The 14,889-nt window shown below is 35.5% G+C and overlaps 4 protein-coding genes and 1 long non-coding RNA gene across 7 annotated transcripts in view; 2 read left to right on the forward strand and 3 right to left on the reverse strand.

The window, feature by feature from the left end:
• On the forward strand, window positions 1,662-4,584 carry LOC104742278 (deSI-like protein At4g17486). Its single transcript, XM_010463268.2, has 5 exons — window positions 1,662-1,907; window positions 3,088-3,148; window positions 3,280-3,537; window positions 3,655-3,942; window positions 4,029-4,584. The coding sequence occupies exons 2-5, from the start codon at window positions 3,112-3,114 to the stop codon at window positions 4,283-4,285; spliced, it is 840 nt and encodes a 279-aa protein (XP_010461570.1). The 5' UTR covers window positions 1,662-1,907; window positions 3,088-3,111; the 3' UTR covers window positions 4,286-4,584.
• LOC104742279 (peroxisomal membrane protein 11A-like) lies at window positions 4,638-5,575 on the reverse strand. The gene has a single exon (XM_010463269.2). The coding sequence runs from the start codon at window positions 5,423-5,425 to the stop codon at window positions 4,694-4,696; it is 732 nt and encodes a 243-aa protein (XP_010461571.1). The 5' UTR covers window positions 5,426-5,575; the 3' UTR covers window positions 4,638-4,693.
• On the reverse strand, window positions 7,688-10,267 carry LOC104743919. The gene is made up of 6 exons (XM_010464949.1): window positions 10,263-10,267; window positions 9,887-10,100; window positions 8,469-9,808; window positions 8,214-8,386; window positions 8,066-8,145; window positions 7,688-7,996 (listed from the first exon to the last, which is right to left on the reverse strand). The coding sequence occupies exons 1-6, from the start codon at window positions 10,265-10,267 to the stop codon at window positions 7,688-7,690; spliced, it is 2,121 nt and encodes a 706-aa protein (XP_010463251.1).
• Window positions 11,518-13,511, forward strand: LOC109128898. Its single transcript, XM_019236112.1, has 2 exons — window positions 11,518-11,676; window positions 11,916-13,511. Exon 2 carries the CDS (start codon window positions 12,195-12,197, stop codon window positions 13,254-13,256), a length of 1,062 nt encoding a protein of 353 aa, XP_019091657.1. The 5' UTR covers window positions 11,518-11,676; window positions 11,916-12,194; the 3' UTR covers window positions 13,257-13,511.
• LOC104742281 overlaps window positions 13,422-14,889 on the reverse strand; it is a 2,084-nt gene continuing 616 nt past the window's right edge. The window contains exons 1-4 of one of the 3 annotated variants that reach the window (XR_760495.2): window positions 14,720-14,883; window positions 14,364-14,568; window positions 14,155-14,274; window positions 13,422-13,620 (exon numbers count right to left, since the gene is read on the reverse strand). This is a non-coding gene — a long non-coding RNA (uncharacterized LOC104742281). Of the gene's footprint in view, window positions 13,621-14,154; window positions 14,275-14,363; window positions 14,569-14,719; window positions 14,884-14,889 lie in introns of those variants that run through there. The other 2 variants (XR_760494.2, XR_760493.2) reach the window with 2 other exon arrangements.

Consider the following 14,889-nt stretch of genomic DNA (forward strand, 5'->3'; position numbering starts at 1 on the left):
TTTATTTTACTTAATTTATTTTTAGATATTTATTATTTTTATTATAACTAAAATTTATATTATTATTTATTATATTTTAAAATTTAATAAACATTAGTATATTCGTTTTTATTTATTTATTATTATTATTAATTATAAGTAATAAATATGTAATGAATGAATATTAAAATAGTATTTTTTATGCCAAAAAATTGATCAGGTGGATACCGATGTGAAGGAAGGAGAAGTGAGCAAAGTTAACTTTATATATATATATATAGATTGTTAATGGGGTCTTGTTTTCTAGTTCAACCCAACAAGATGTAATAAACCTTTTTTTTTTTATTTCCCAAACAATGAAAATAAAAAGAGAATCTTATACTTAATTCAAAATTAAATTTTTAAGAAAATATGTAAAGGTGTTAACCAAAAACAAAAGAAACAACGAAATATTGTGTTGGATTTTTAGTAAGTTCAAATATTTTTATAAAAATGTGCAAGAAGACCCATATTTTGCTTTGCTTGTGGAATTCGAAAAATCACGGCTGACTGAGTGTATATACATAGTTAATCTGTAGTTAAAATAATTTAATTTCTATTAAATTTGGCAAAACTTATATTTACTTACATATTAAATCTCACAAAAATGTTACACAACCATGCTACACAAAACACAATGATGATGGACCACTAATTTTTCATTGCAACTTGAAATGAAACTGCACTGAAAAAGTTATCAAGTCTTATTAAGAATAATTTTTTATATATTGTATATGTTAAATATAAATTTGTTTGACTGAATGATATTTATTTTCTTGTCAATAACATCGTTAAAAAATAAAAAATCTTAGAGAATATTTTTTTTCTAAGATAAATTTATGATAAATTCGACAAAACCATCAAATTCTTTATTTAATCTTACAAAAACGTTACCAGAAAAGTTTATTAGGAAGTCAACAATTATTGCATATGTTATCTAGTCAAAGATCTTCCAAACTTGACAATAAATCTTCTAAGATGTAGAATCTCTAAATTTTTTCTAGACATATCTGGTAAAAATAATAATTTGCAGTCTAGTTTCAATATATTGAAAATAGGGTTACTATTAGAATTTTTGTTTCTTTGATAGTGCTAGAATCACAACCTATAATATATCATTGAAATAAGATATTGTAACTAGCAATTCATGGTGGATCCTCTATTTACAAAATGGAACCTTGGTGGATCTATAAGGATTAAAGAAAGTCACTGATGCAACTTAGTTACACATAGATCTACATACAGTAGTTTGATTTAGATTACCATATTTAAAAGAGTAGTCAGTAGAAACTTAAGAACCCTGATTACCTCTTTTGCGGAATATAAACTAGTGTACAAGTCTCGTAACAGTAATTTGGTAAACAGAGTTCTTGGTTGGGTAACCAAAATATTTTAAATTTTTTTTACAACGGAACAAAAAAAAAAGTTCAGAACTTAAAACCGAATAAGATCCTAAAATATAGAGGTCTCGGCCGATTCTCCATATCTAAAACAGAGAGTGACAAAAAAAAAAAAAAAAACTGATTTATTAAAGCGTTTTGTAGTGAAACGCAATTTTAAGTTAATCATCCAAATGCGTTTTTGATACTGATGTTGTTACCAAGTAAGTGAGGATAAAAATCCAAACAAAACAAAACATACATACAACAAAAAAAAATAAAAGAAAAAGACACAACCGGGGAGAGAGAAAGAAAGAGCGAACAAATCCGTTCTTTTTCCCCTTTCTCTCTCTCTCTGTCTCACACGCACTCTCTCATCTTCTTCTTATGATTTTCAACTTATTACAAACAAAGAGAGAAAGAAAAGAAAAAAAAAAACTTCCAAGTTGCAGTCTCAGGTGGTTCACAGTTAATGCTACGCGGTAATGGTGGTGAATCTATCCCAATTTCGTAAGTTACACATTCCCCCACAAACTCTTCTCTGTTAATTTCTAAAACAAAAGAACTGAATTTGCTTGCTGTGTCAAATCTTATATACCCTATTCGTCTCACATTGTCCAATTCATATGAAGATTTGGCTCTGAATTGTCGGTTTAGTTTTTGTCGGAGAAATTGGAAAAAAAATGAGATCTTTGAGCAAAGGGTTTGTCTATTTCTTAGTCTTTATTACTTGTACTTAATCTATTTTTGGCAGATCTGGAACATATAAACCCTAGAAACAAGACCATATCATTCTTAGGGGATTTTTTAGTCTCTCTGTAGATATCTTTAATGTGTTTCTAAATTGACAGTGCTAAAATGGGTTGCAATTAAAAGTTCACAATTTCTTCCACTTTCAGTAATGTTTTTCACTTTTAAAGCACCCTTGCACTTTTCAAGATTTACTGAATTTGGTAATGAGTGTTTAGTTCAAAAAAATTTGGGTTTTTTTTCTTTTAGATTTTTAAATTAGATCTTTTGACTCTTTACATCAGCTAACCACTGATTGATTCAATACTGTTTGTTGGAATCATTTTTACTTTTTATTTTTTTGGTTAGCCTCAATTAGTTGGAATGAGTTGTTGAAAGCTTTGACTTGTCTCCTAAGCTCTTACTTAATCTATCTGTATCATCTTCTCCTGTCTAGTTCTCATTTATTTAATACACGAACTCACCTACATCTTATTGTCTTCATGATTGCATTCTGACATGGTAGCAACTCTTTTGGAACATGACTTTGATATTATGACTCTAAAACCTTTTTCTTTTGATCTCTCTAACTTTTGTGGATTTGGTTTGAACATTGATTTAACAACTTTTTTTCTCTAGGATCACATAACAGATATTGAGATGACTTGGCCTTCTTATTATTTAAGATGAAAAAAATGAGACCAATCTTGCTTATTTTAAGATGCATGCTCTTACATTTATGCTTTTGTTTATAAGTAACTGATTGTAGCCGGCCAAGAGGGATTGGTGCTGACTTTTATATGAGCTGTTGTTGTGTTTCAGCCAACTAACATAAGATAAAATTAAAAAAAGGAAATCTTTTTCATTTCAGTCTCTTATGTTCTATGAAAACATAATGTGGCACAGAGCTCTTTGCTTGTGCACCATTCAGAATCTTTTATTGATTGATGTTTACATACAGGATAACCTCTGCTGAGGCGTCCAAATGTTGAAGGGAGAGGAAGAGCATAAGCAGAAGAGAGGTAACATTTTGAGTTGAAATTTGTGTGATTAATGTGAATGTCAGAGATCAAAATTGTGTTTTATAGTTTTCTTATGTCTCGGATTCGTCAGTGCGAGTCCAATATTTGAACAAGAGTTTCTGAATGGGCAGGTTGGTCAGATTCGCTGCTAGAATTTCGGTCAGAGTTTGGAGAAAAGATGAAATTTGTGTCGAAGAAACGTTGGAAGTCTCTTGGACCTCTTCATCTGAAAAGCAAATCAGTTGCTCGGTTTTGCTTCTTTTCGAAACTGAAGTCAAACAACCATGGTCCAGGCCGTGCACCAGTCTATCTCAATGTTTATGACTTGACTCCTATTAACGGATATATCTATTGGGCAGGCCTTGGTATATTTCACTCTGGTGTAGAAGGTAAGCTTTAGGTGCTTGTGTTTTCTTGTTGCTATGGTCTAATTCGAAAGATTGGCACTTTTGGTGTACTTTTAGTTTACTGCTTGCTAACTCTGAACATTTGTTGTTTTTTCGCAGTTCATGGAGTAGAGTATGCTTTTGGTGCCCATGATTATGCAACCAGTGGTGTGTTTGAGGTTGAACCACGGCAATGCCCGGGCTTCAAATTCAAGAAATCAATATTTATTGGAACCACAAATTTAAACCCAGCACAAGTGAGAGAGTTTATGGAGGACATGGCTTGCAGTTACTATGGGAATATGTATCACTTGATTGCTCAGAACTGCAACCATTTCTGCCAAGACGTTTGCTACAAGCTTACAGGCAAAAAGATCCCAAAATGGGTGAATCGGCTTGCACAAATAGGTAACAACAAGGTCTGCTGCATTTTGCAAATTGTTAAATAATTCTGTTAGATTTATACTGAAGACAAATTTGCTTTTTATCTGCAGGTTCTGTGTGCAGCTGCATACTTCCCGAGTCTCTCAAGATAACAGCGGTATGCCATGATCCAGACGGCCAAATCCCAGAGGAAGAAAACGAAAAAAGAAGTCTAAGAAGCTCATTCAGCTGTTTGTCTTCAATCTCCATGAGACAAAAACAGCTTTCGACATCGTCATTGTTCCTACAATCACCTCTCAGAGGCTGCTTACCTCCATGGCAACTCAAACGCTCAAAATCTAACAGCAGTTCCTTGAAAGAAAGGTAGACAAATCCAACAAAACCCCATTCCGCGTTTCCTCATTCGTTCTCTTAGCAAACACCCCCCCCCCCCCACGGTTCATCTTTGTAAGGGAGTTCGAAAACAGATTCCCCCAAAGCCATCATCAGTCTCTTCCATCCCTTATTTCATTTTTAACAGGCTTTTATAAGCCCACTCTTCTACTACTCTCTGTTTGTATTGCTTCCAAATTTGGATATTTTCTGATTTAAAATCATGTATTGCCCTCAACTCTGTTTATATCTAAATTAGCTGTGTCTTATTTCAAACCCCATTTTCTATTCTCACTCTCTCAAAGCTTTGTACTTAACTGAAACATTCATTCAAATTGAGGTGAACATTGTTTCAAAACGAAATCTTTATTCGATAACCATTGAAAACGAATGATGAACCACATCAACAAGAAACCCAGTTCTTATGAGTACTAACAATAGCTGAAAACAAACCTGCAGAAGAAACCACACTCGGAGCCGATAACACTCCTTTACCATCACCGATATCCGAAACCGTCATCAACCCATCAGCAAGATCCTGCATAATAGACAAAACCTTCAATGTCTTCTTCTCTTTGATCTTCTTCATCTTCTCATCTTCACCATCACAAGCAATCCCTCTCGAACCCGAGATCTCGATCGTCGACGCAACACAAGTCTCTTCCTCTCTCAATTTCCTCAAATCCCTAACCTTCATCGAAACGCTACCAACATACCCAACCAATTCAGCCCAAGCGCTGATCTTCTGAAGCCATTTCGAGTGTTTCGCGTCGATCAATCCCGATTTCGCCAACCATATGAACTGTTCGACGAAATAGTACAATCCTTCGCCGCCGTAAGCGATCAGAATCAATACGAGGTCGCGATTCGAATCCCATCTGGAGGATCTTAGAGCGTTGATGTCTTGTACGAATTTGCCGAGACGGAAGGCTTTGCGGCTGACTCCGACGCTTGATTCGAAGCTTTTGAGACGGGGGACTATGGGCTTGGTTTCTGGGATTAGAGATGATGCGAGGACGATTTTGGTTGCGTAACGTGAGATCTTTAGGAGTTTGTCTACGCCATCTCTTTTGGATAAGTATGTTTCGAGATGGTTTAGGAAATCTCTGTCTTTGGATTTTGCTTTTGCAGCCATTGGAGATGAGTTTTTGTGTTCCTCAAGGCACACGCAAAAGAAGAAGAAGAAGAAGAAGAAGAAGAAGAAGAAGAAGATAACCAAAAAATCAAAAGTTTGATTAAGTGGTTTGCGTGCCCGCACCGAATTGTCCGGTTTAAATGATTGTGGTGGATCCGAAATATTTATGTGTTTTTTTTGTCAACTCATATATATCTAAATTATCTACGAAGTACAATTTCGAAAATATGAAACAAACACTAATTTAGATGACACATGTTTGATGAGTATCAAAACGATAATGTGTTTTCGTTTTAAAAAGATAACACCCTAGACTCGAACGAGGGTCTACATAATATTTGAAATAAGCTTTAACCAAATGATCCTACAACGGTTATTGAATCAAAATATACATAATGGTTATCGAATAATAGCAATATAATTTTTGTTAATCCTGAATCGGGCCAGTATACCTGAATCAATTCCGTGCTGGCAACGGTGAACAAACGCTGGTATATATCTCTCTTCTAATCAGGAGAACACTCGCTTTAATGTCTTACATCCTCAAAATCCGGGGGAGCTATGGAGCCAACTGTGGCTAGTGAGCAAAAAAACAAAAAAGTCCCTTCTATTGATGTTCTTCCTCCTAATGCTCCTTCAACTTCCAGCTCTCTCCAACCAGGCCAATCAGGACCACCTAACCAGTCTCAAAATTACTCAGTTGGCAAAGCCACCAATGGTAGTAGGTGTCAACTTATCATCTCTTTGCTTCTTGTCTCTACATCTATCACTAGTAAAATTGTTGTGTATAGTTACTCAAAATTTTGTAACTATTACGTGTTTTTCCTAGCAACAAAAATTTTGTAACAGATTTGTGAAAAATTAAGGTAATAACTAGTTGGTTGTAGCAAATATCTCCAACATAGTTAATTGTTGCAAAGTGCTACAGTTTAGATACTAATTAAAATATCGCAAATTGCTACTAATTGATATTTTTTTGTTGTAGCTATTTGTTATACAATGCGTCTGAAATATACTTAACAATTATCTTCAAGAAACCACAAAATGGTCGTCGTTAATTTGTGATAGTTAGCTTCACAGTTAGTTGTCACAAATTTGTTAAAAATTGGGAAGATATGTCTAATTTAGTGTGTAAGTGTTGTAGCTAATTGTTATAAAAAAAAGTGAAAAAAAAATAAATAAAAATTTTTATAATTTAAATAATTTTTTTTTTTATGGGGAACAATGCAAAAAAAAATCCCAAGTTATTTTTATTTGGAAGTTTAATACCCAATGGTTTTGTAGTAGATTAAAAATTCCTCGTTTATTTCTTTGATGCTTTTTAAACCATCATGTTATATTGATTTCACAAATCAAACATCCGACATAACAAACGTTAATTTGATTAACAAAATCTCTAAACCGGGTTAATTAAACCAAACACGTGTGTAATTGGGATTAAATGAAAGACATTGTTGCCCTTAGTTATTTCCCCCAAATCGACAAACTCAAACCCTAAAAACTAAAATCCCTAATTTCTTTCTCTTTGTCGTGTGTGTTCTTCTTTCAAAATCCAATGGAGCGAGTGATGAGTCAAACTTTTGGGTCTGATGCAAATTCAGGGAGATGGTCTGGTGGTCCTATCTGCAATTGTGGAAAAGGGACGACCGTTGTAAAATCATGGACAAACGATAATCCAGGAAGAAGATTCTACAAATGTGTTGTTCATGGGTTCTTTGGTTGGACAGATGAAGAAAAGTCGTATGGTTGGCAGAAAATTAACTTATTAGAAGCTAGAGATGAGATTCGTCATCAGAAAGATGAAATAAAAGTGCTTAAAAAATCTCTAAAGGCCATGAATGAACATGGTGTGAGTGTGTGACAACGACGATGCATAGTGGCTTAATCAACAAATACGAGCAATAGAAGAATCAGCTTGCAAATGAAGTTATGACAGCTACTGAGAGAGAGAAATTGCTCCGACAGTTCATTGTGTTGTCTTGGGGAGGAATCATTGTGGTAATTGCGATGATACTTGGATTGGGAAAGTAGTAGGGTATCTTGAGTTGTTGTTGTTGCTTACTCTGTTGTATGGTTAATATTTGTTTGATGCTATTTGCACTTGAAAAATTTCCTAAAAATCAGTACTATTGATCCAAAAGAGCCGTTATGTTTGAGAACATTACAAGGATCCCAAAAAAAAAAAACAAGGATCCCACAAAAATATCATCCTAAAGACATCATCGTACCATCCTAATCATTAAAAACATAAAACACATCAACTTAGTTTTTCTTGGGTTGCCAAACATCAATGACTTTGTCAGTCCATGGAGACATTAAGAAAACTGGCGGTTTAGGAGCTTCATCTGATCCTTTGCCACGACCTTTACCCCGAGCTTTGACACGACCCTTGCCTTCACCATTTTTAGTTCCCGAAGGATGTCCACGAGCACGTCCTCTACCAACTGCAGGAGCACTTGAATGTTGTGGTTGTTCTGTGGATTGAGTTTGAGAAACAGTTGGAGTGGACTGGCTTTGAGCTTGCTGCCACCTCTTTGGTGCATTGTGTATGCTCCATGGATCATCATTATCCTAAGCAAATGCTAAAATGTCACAAACATAAAGCTGTAATAGTCGGAAAAACAAATAAATCAAACTTACCAGTCGCTTTCTCGGTCTCCCTTTTTTGCGAGTAGGATCTGGTTGTACAGCAGCATTTTTGCAAGTGCCTTTATTATGACCTGGTTGCAATTTGTACAAGCTATGGTTTGTCCTTCCCTTGTAGCCTTGGACGGATTAGATGATTCACCTGGTTCCTTGATCCTAGCAAACTTCTTAGGACGCCCACATTTTTTTCTTTTGTCAGGCACTTCAATAGCCCCTTTATCTGTTCCAATCCACAATCTTTCTCCATTTACAGGTTTTATGTTGTCTTTGTAGTTGGCTTGCCAAACGGTTGTCAGAAACTTTCTATCCACATAGCTATAAAAGATAAGGATACACAACACTTGGTCAGGCACTTATAATGGAACAAAGTATAAATTTAAAGGGTAATTAACAAAACTTACTCTTCTGGATCACGATTGTGCTCGGTATACCGGTAAGATTCCATTGGTTACAAGCACAACTCCTACAAAGAAGATTGACCAAAAAGCTACCACTTCCTTCTAACACCTCATAACTACTTTTGAGAACTGAACAGAACTTGGCATGTTTTCGATTGGCTTCAACAATTGCCATTATGTGAGGTGGGAACCCAGTTTGACATTTTCCAGTCTTATCACGTCTCTTTGATATACGCTTCATGGCTTGCCTCCTAACATCCTCAAGCATATTAATGACTGGCTTCTTCCTTGCGTCTTTGATTGTTCGGTTGAAGCTCTCAGATAGATTATTGCAAACATCCTCACAACTAAAATGCCCTTTGAAGAAGGCTCTACACCATGTATGTGGTTCTGTTTTCAGCAAATCATCATGTGCAGCTTCATCATAAGCTTTCAAATCCCTCATATTGAACTGATAATCTCCTTCTACTGGACTACATGCAATAGCCCAAAAATAACCTTCATGAGAGTAGTCTCCATGTGAATTCCTCCAATTGGCGTATATGTGTCGAGAACAATGCCTATGCTCTGCATTAGGTAGCAAGTTAGCAACAACATTAAGTTCACCTTTCTGCTTATCGGATATCACCGTCAAACCACTACCTAAACCCAAATCTAAATCCTTCTTTAGCTTCTCAACAAACCAGGCCCATGAGTCATTGTCCTCCACTCTAACTATTGCCCAAGCAATAGGATAGATTCTATTATCTGCATCTCTCCCAACAGCCGCCAAAATCTCACCCTTCAGTTCCCATTTCAAGAATGACCCATCAAGTTCAATGATAGGCCGACAACAACTCTTCCATTTTCTTCTTGAAGCATCAAAACAAATGTAAAACTTGTCAAACTGTTGCTTACCAGATGCTTGAGGTATGGTCACAATCTCTGTATGTGTATTCGGATTTGACCTCTTCAGTTCAGCCTCATAATCCCAAAGTTTCGCAAACTGTTCTTTTTGGGTTGTTATCACCATATCCAATGCAATTCTCCTTGCCTTTTGACATATCCACTTAGAAACATAGAGTGTGTACCTCATCATTATCTCATCTTTGATGTCAGTCCACCTCAATCCTGGTCGTCGTCTAGCTTCATCCCTAAACATTATCGCAATCACCCCTTGTTTCAACATTTTAGCTTTCCCACTCTGACCATGGTTATGAGTATTGACATAGGTTTGAACTATCCATTTACTTGTGCGCTTATGAGAAGAGCAGTATATCTTCCAATTGCACTTCTCATGGCTACATATAGCAGCCAGCTTTGATGCACCCCATCTACACAGCTTCACGTCATAGTTAGTCTTCAACATATACCGCAGAAGTTGATCCTTGAACTCTTATCCACTATGAAACTTCTGCAATAACCACAAATAAGGTACTTTATCCTTCGTGTATTTAGCTCTTGCTGTCACCCTTTCCTCCTCATCATATGCATCCCATTCATCGTCGGTGTCCATTCGATGATCTGGACGCTCAGCATCAAAACACTGCCTCTCAAATTCATCTTCATCTACAGCTTCTTCCTTATCTACACCTGCACTTTCATTAACACCTGCTGCTTCATTCCCAACTGCTGCTTCATCTCCATGTGGTCTTCCATTGTTAATTTCTTCAAAAAATGCTGAAAGCCGAGGATCTATGAACCCTAAAATCCCAATATTGAAATCTATGAACCCTAAAATCCCAATATTGAAATCGACTCCAAAATTGCGATGGATTGAGAACCCCAAACCCTATTAACTGAAATCAACATACCTCATCTCCGATAATCTCAGTTCACGCCCAATACACTGAACCCAATCCAACCAATCAAACGCCTTCACTCATCACTCGCTCCATTGGATTTTGAAAGAAGAACACACACGACAAAGAGAAAGAAATTGGGGATTTTAGTTTTTAGGGTTTGAGTTTGTCGATTTGGGGGAAATAACTAAGGGCAACAGTGTCTTTCATTTAACCCCAATTACACACGTGATTGGTTTAATTAACCCGGTTTAGAGATTCCGTTAATCATATTAACGTCTGTTATGTCGGATGTTTAAATTGTGAAATCATTATAACGTGATGGTTTAAAAAGCATCAAAGAAATAAACGAGGAATTTTTATTCCAATGCAAAACCATTGAATATTAAACTTCCAAATAAAAATAACTTCGGGTTTTTTTTGGCATTTTCCCTTTTTTAATGTATACAAAAACATCAACTACTCTTCTCTAATCTCTTCAGCTCTCTCTTTTAGATTCTTGCTCAACGATCACTTCATCATCTTTGCTTGAGGTTGAATACCAACTTCGCCTCCCTCGTTTTACCAAACTTTACATACATATCCACAAAGGCACTTCCAACGAACACGTTTGAGACTTCCAAACCTTAGAAACACTGTAATACCAACTTCTCCGAGCTTCTTTTTCAAGAGCCAAATCTGAAAACGCCTTGAAAACATTAGATAACGTGTTTATAGTTTATAGTAGAATATACAAGTTGAGTCTTATAACAAGGTTTACTTTAAGACAACCATATATATCAAAAGTGATGATGGTTTAGTGATCATAAGATTTTACCCTTCAGATGTGTCGATGACTTCCTAGTTTTACATATAAATGAAGCCAAATAAGTGATGTATTGTTGCTTCAATAATCACGTACACATGAACCTACGTAGCAAAAAATTGTAAAAAATCCAATATTTGGGTCCAAAATAAAGAGATGCCAAATTTTTGTAGCTTAATACATTGTAAACCAAAGCCACTGTATAGGGAAATCGGCTAATTCATACCCCCACATCTTTGATATGTTAAATTCATACCTTAATTATATGACTGTGCTAAAACATACCTCCACTCTGTATTTATTTAAATTACATATCGAATCTTAAATTTTTGTGCTAAATTATACTTAGGAACTAACATTATTATTGTGTCGTGAAATATTGATGATGTGGAATCTACGTGGTAATGATGTCGTTTTGTAAAGAAACGCATAAATACAATTTTAGAGAATATGACGTCTGTTGTGTTCTGTTTATCATCTTAATCTGCTATACTTCATCGCGACTCAACCTACGTTCAAGTGATAAAAATTAATATGAGTGTCTTTGATTCTTAGGGTTTAAGTAGAGCGATCAAAACTTATAATTTCAATATTGGCTGTTAAGGGAGTTCAAAAGATGAGGTAATTCTCGTTCTAAATTAGAGATACTTTAATCGAATTAATTCAATTTTTCTTGAGTTATAAACCAAATTTTGATGCAGTTCTTACATATTTGTATTGTTTTAATGAATTGACTTAGCGTTTCTTTGAAAATTTCAGTTTTATTTAAGTAGACCCAATGTTAAATTCTTGAATACCAACTGTTCGATAAAATGTCAAGATATCTAAAAACCATGATTTTTTTTTTTGTATTTTTTCAGCTCTGATGCAACTTTCCAGATCTATCACAACAGCAAGTTTAATGTATCAGGCAGCGGTGTTGTTACATATGATGGAGGGGAAATTCACAAACTTGAAAGCCAACCGGAGTCAATGTTGGAGAACTTGGTGGATTCGTTGAAGTTGTCTTTGTCTGAGCATAGGATTTGGTTTAAACTTCCATTTGAGAGTTTATCGGATCTGAAGATGATGTGTAATGGAACTGATGGAGTTGAGAGAATGTGTATACCTGAAAATATCACTAAAGCTGTTAGAATAACATGGAGAAAGAAGGTGCTATTCACAACAATAGAGCTGATGGTGAAGGTGTTTATAATAGAGCTGATGGTGAAGGTGATGATAATAGAGCTTATGGTGAAGGTGATGAATGGGAAAATGTCAAAGGATGTGGTGATGATGAGAGAGCCATCTTAGCATTAAAGAATTTTGAAAAAGGTGTGTATGATGCATTGATGATGAAGAACCCGCACAACTGTAGCCGTGCTTTCTTTACTTGTGCATCAATGTGTGAAGATGTCTCCAACAATTTTTCTGAGTCTTACAACAATGCAATCAACCAAGCACGCGAGATGCCACTAGTAGAGATGTTGGAGAGGCTTAGACGACAGTGTATGATCCGTAATGCAATGAGGAAGAAGAAGGCTATGAGTCATCAAGGAAAGTTTAGTTTGAAAGTGGCTGCCACCATTACAAAAGAACAAAAACACATGTTGTATTGTCAAGTGGTTCCTTGTGGTAATGGCCATTATGAAGTAACTGAGCATGGCCAAGGTTTTAGGGTTGATATGAATGCTAAAACTTGTGCTTGTAGGAGGTGGAGTATGACTGGGATACCTTGTCGACATGTACTGCGTATAATATTGAAGAAAAAGCTGAAACCTGAGGATTTTGTTGTCTCAGATTGGTATTTGACTACAAGATGGGTTAAGCAATACAATGAGACACTAATGGGAGTGAATGGAATGTGTTTTTGGGAAAAGTCCGGGGAATCTAGACTTCAACCACCACCAAGACAAGCAGATAAAGGTCCCAAAAAGAAGCAGAAAAGAATCAAGGGGAAAAATGAGTCACCACAGAAGAAAAAAAAGAAGAAGAATGAGAAAGGGAATGAAGAAGAAGAACCTGCTCAGAAAAAACTGACAAGAGAAGGAATGAAACTTCATTGTGGGCGTTGTGGATTAGCAGGCCACAATATAGTGAGGTGCAACAACATTGGAGTTCCGGTTAAAAGGCCACCAAAGAAGCAATCACAAGCTGGTCCAAGCCAAATAAACCAAACAAGTCAATCAAGTCAGCCATCACAAGCCTCTCAAGCAACCTAAACAAGTCAAGCATCATAAAGACAAACACCGTCAAGCATGTTGTCTCATATTTTAAGAGGTTTCTTTTGATTGAGTCTCAGATTTTAAATGTTTAGGTATGGTTTTTCTTTTTCTGGTAGTGCAGTCGGTTTTAAAGGTTTTAGACTTTTAGGGATGATTTTTTCATTTTTTTTTTTGCTGGTAATGCATTCAGTGTATGGTTATTTGCTGCTAATACACTTGAGTTTAAGGATTTTTTTCTCAATATTAATGCTATGTCATTACAAACTTATTACAAACAAAAGGAAACCATGACCATTACACACATAAACGAGAGATAAAGAAGATGACGAACAATGTTGTTGCCACTTGGATTCCACGTCATCTACATTTCACGGTACAATAACGGTGTTAGTCCCTATGTATGTTTTAGCACAAAAATTTGAGATTAGATATGTAATTTAAATAAATATAGAGTGGAGGTATGTTTTAGCACAGTCATATAGTCAAGGTATGAATTTAACATAACAAAGATGTACGGGTATGAATTAACCGATTTCCCCCACTGTATAAATCATATAGTAATACAATATTACAAATGCAAACACCACGAAGAAAGTACAAAGATGTAACAAGGAAACAACCTTTTTATCAATCCCAAATTTCCCATAAGCTCTATAGCAAGTAACAAAAGCAGAATAAACAAATACAGTAACGAGACAGGGAAGCAATAGAATATGCATAAACTAGTTTATAAACATCTAAGCTCCACTATCACAGGAACATTTATGTATAAATGATATATTCAACCATAGAATATGCAATCTATAAAAAACAAACAACGACATTCAAACAAAAAAACTTGAACACTTAAACACTCAAGCGAATCTAAGAGAGATGAGAGAAGTTAACAACAAACCAATAAAGCTGAGGGGATCCTTGTGCTAACTCCTAGCCACCAGAAGATACCCTATAGAATCCAATAACCCACCATATTAATGAGATCATCGTATCTGCAGATTCTAGATGCTTAGCAAAACTGGTTACATAAAACACAGCTTTAGACCAAAATTTGTATCATATATAAGAAAAAATATCACAATCACTAAAGCTTAAAACCAACAAAACCTGTTGTTTTCGTTCTTTAATTGTCCTAGCTCCAAGTATCTATCTTCCGAGTTTCTATTAAAACCAACTTTCTTCTTCCTCCATAGAAGAAGATGAAGAAGAAGAATGAGCTCCAAGTAACTTTAGCTCCTCTCTGCTTTCTCAATGAACCCAGGCACATGAGAGTACAATTACTAGGGCTGATATTATAATTTTGGTCTCTTCCCTGTAAGAAACCAGAACCCATGTAAGAAAAAATAACTTGTATATGAATCTGAAATATAGTAGCCAACCAGAGAAACCAAACGGTGATGGTGAACACAGCTAATGAATTCAATAGCTACATTAAACTCACAGTCCCCTTGTTCGCTACCCACCTTAAGCTACTTAACAACAACATGGCTAATGATTTAAGCCCTCCTTCTCCAAGTATGAATTGTTTAATTCTTCAGTTCTGTCCATTAGCTCTTTATAGGTAAAAAGCCTCTATCCACTTGGCACTATCCATGAATTCTTCAAGACAAAAAAAAAAAAAAAAAAAAAAAAA

This window comes from Camelina sativa, chromosome 14, assembly GCF_000633955.1.
Source record: "Camelina sativa cultivar DH55 chromosome 14, Cs, whole genome shotgun sequence".
Lineage (NCBI taxonomy): Eukaryota > Viridiplantae > Streptophyta > Magnoliopsida > Brassicales > Brassicaceae > Camelina > Camelina sativa.

Excerpts from the sequence above, each read along its gene's own strand:
- LOC104742278 (XM_010463268.2), top strand. The coding sequence starts at position 3,112 with ATGTTGAAGGGAGAGGAAGAGCATAAGCAGAAGAGAG. Across the intron at positions 3,149-3,279 it reads AGAGCATAAGCAGAAGAGAG|GTTGGTCAGATTCGCTGCTA; the intron begins GTAACATTTTGA and ends CTGAATGGGCAG. Across the intron at positions 3,943-4,028 it reads GAATCGGCTTGCACAAATAG|GTTCTGTGTGCAGCTGCATA; the intron begins GTAACAACAAGG and ends TTTTATCTGCAG.
- LOC104742279 (XM_010463269.2), bottom strand. The coding sequence starts at position 5,425 with ATGGCTGCAAAAGCAAAATCCAAAGACAGAGATTTCCTAAACCATCTC.
- LOC104743919 (XM_010464949.1), bottom strand. Across the intron at positions 8,146-8,213 it reads TGCTAGGATCAAGGAACCAG|GTCATAATAAAGGCACTTGC; the intron begins GTGAATCATCTA and ends AATTGCAACCAG. Across the intron at positions 7,997-8,065 it reads GGAGACCGAGAAAGCGACTG|GATAATGATGATCCATGGAG; the intron begins GTAAGTTTGATT and ends GCATTTGCTTAG.
- LOC109128898 (XM_019236112.1), top strand. The coding sequence starts at position 12,195 with ATGGAGAAAGAAGGTGCTATTCACAACAATAGAGCTGATGGTGAAGGT.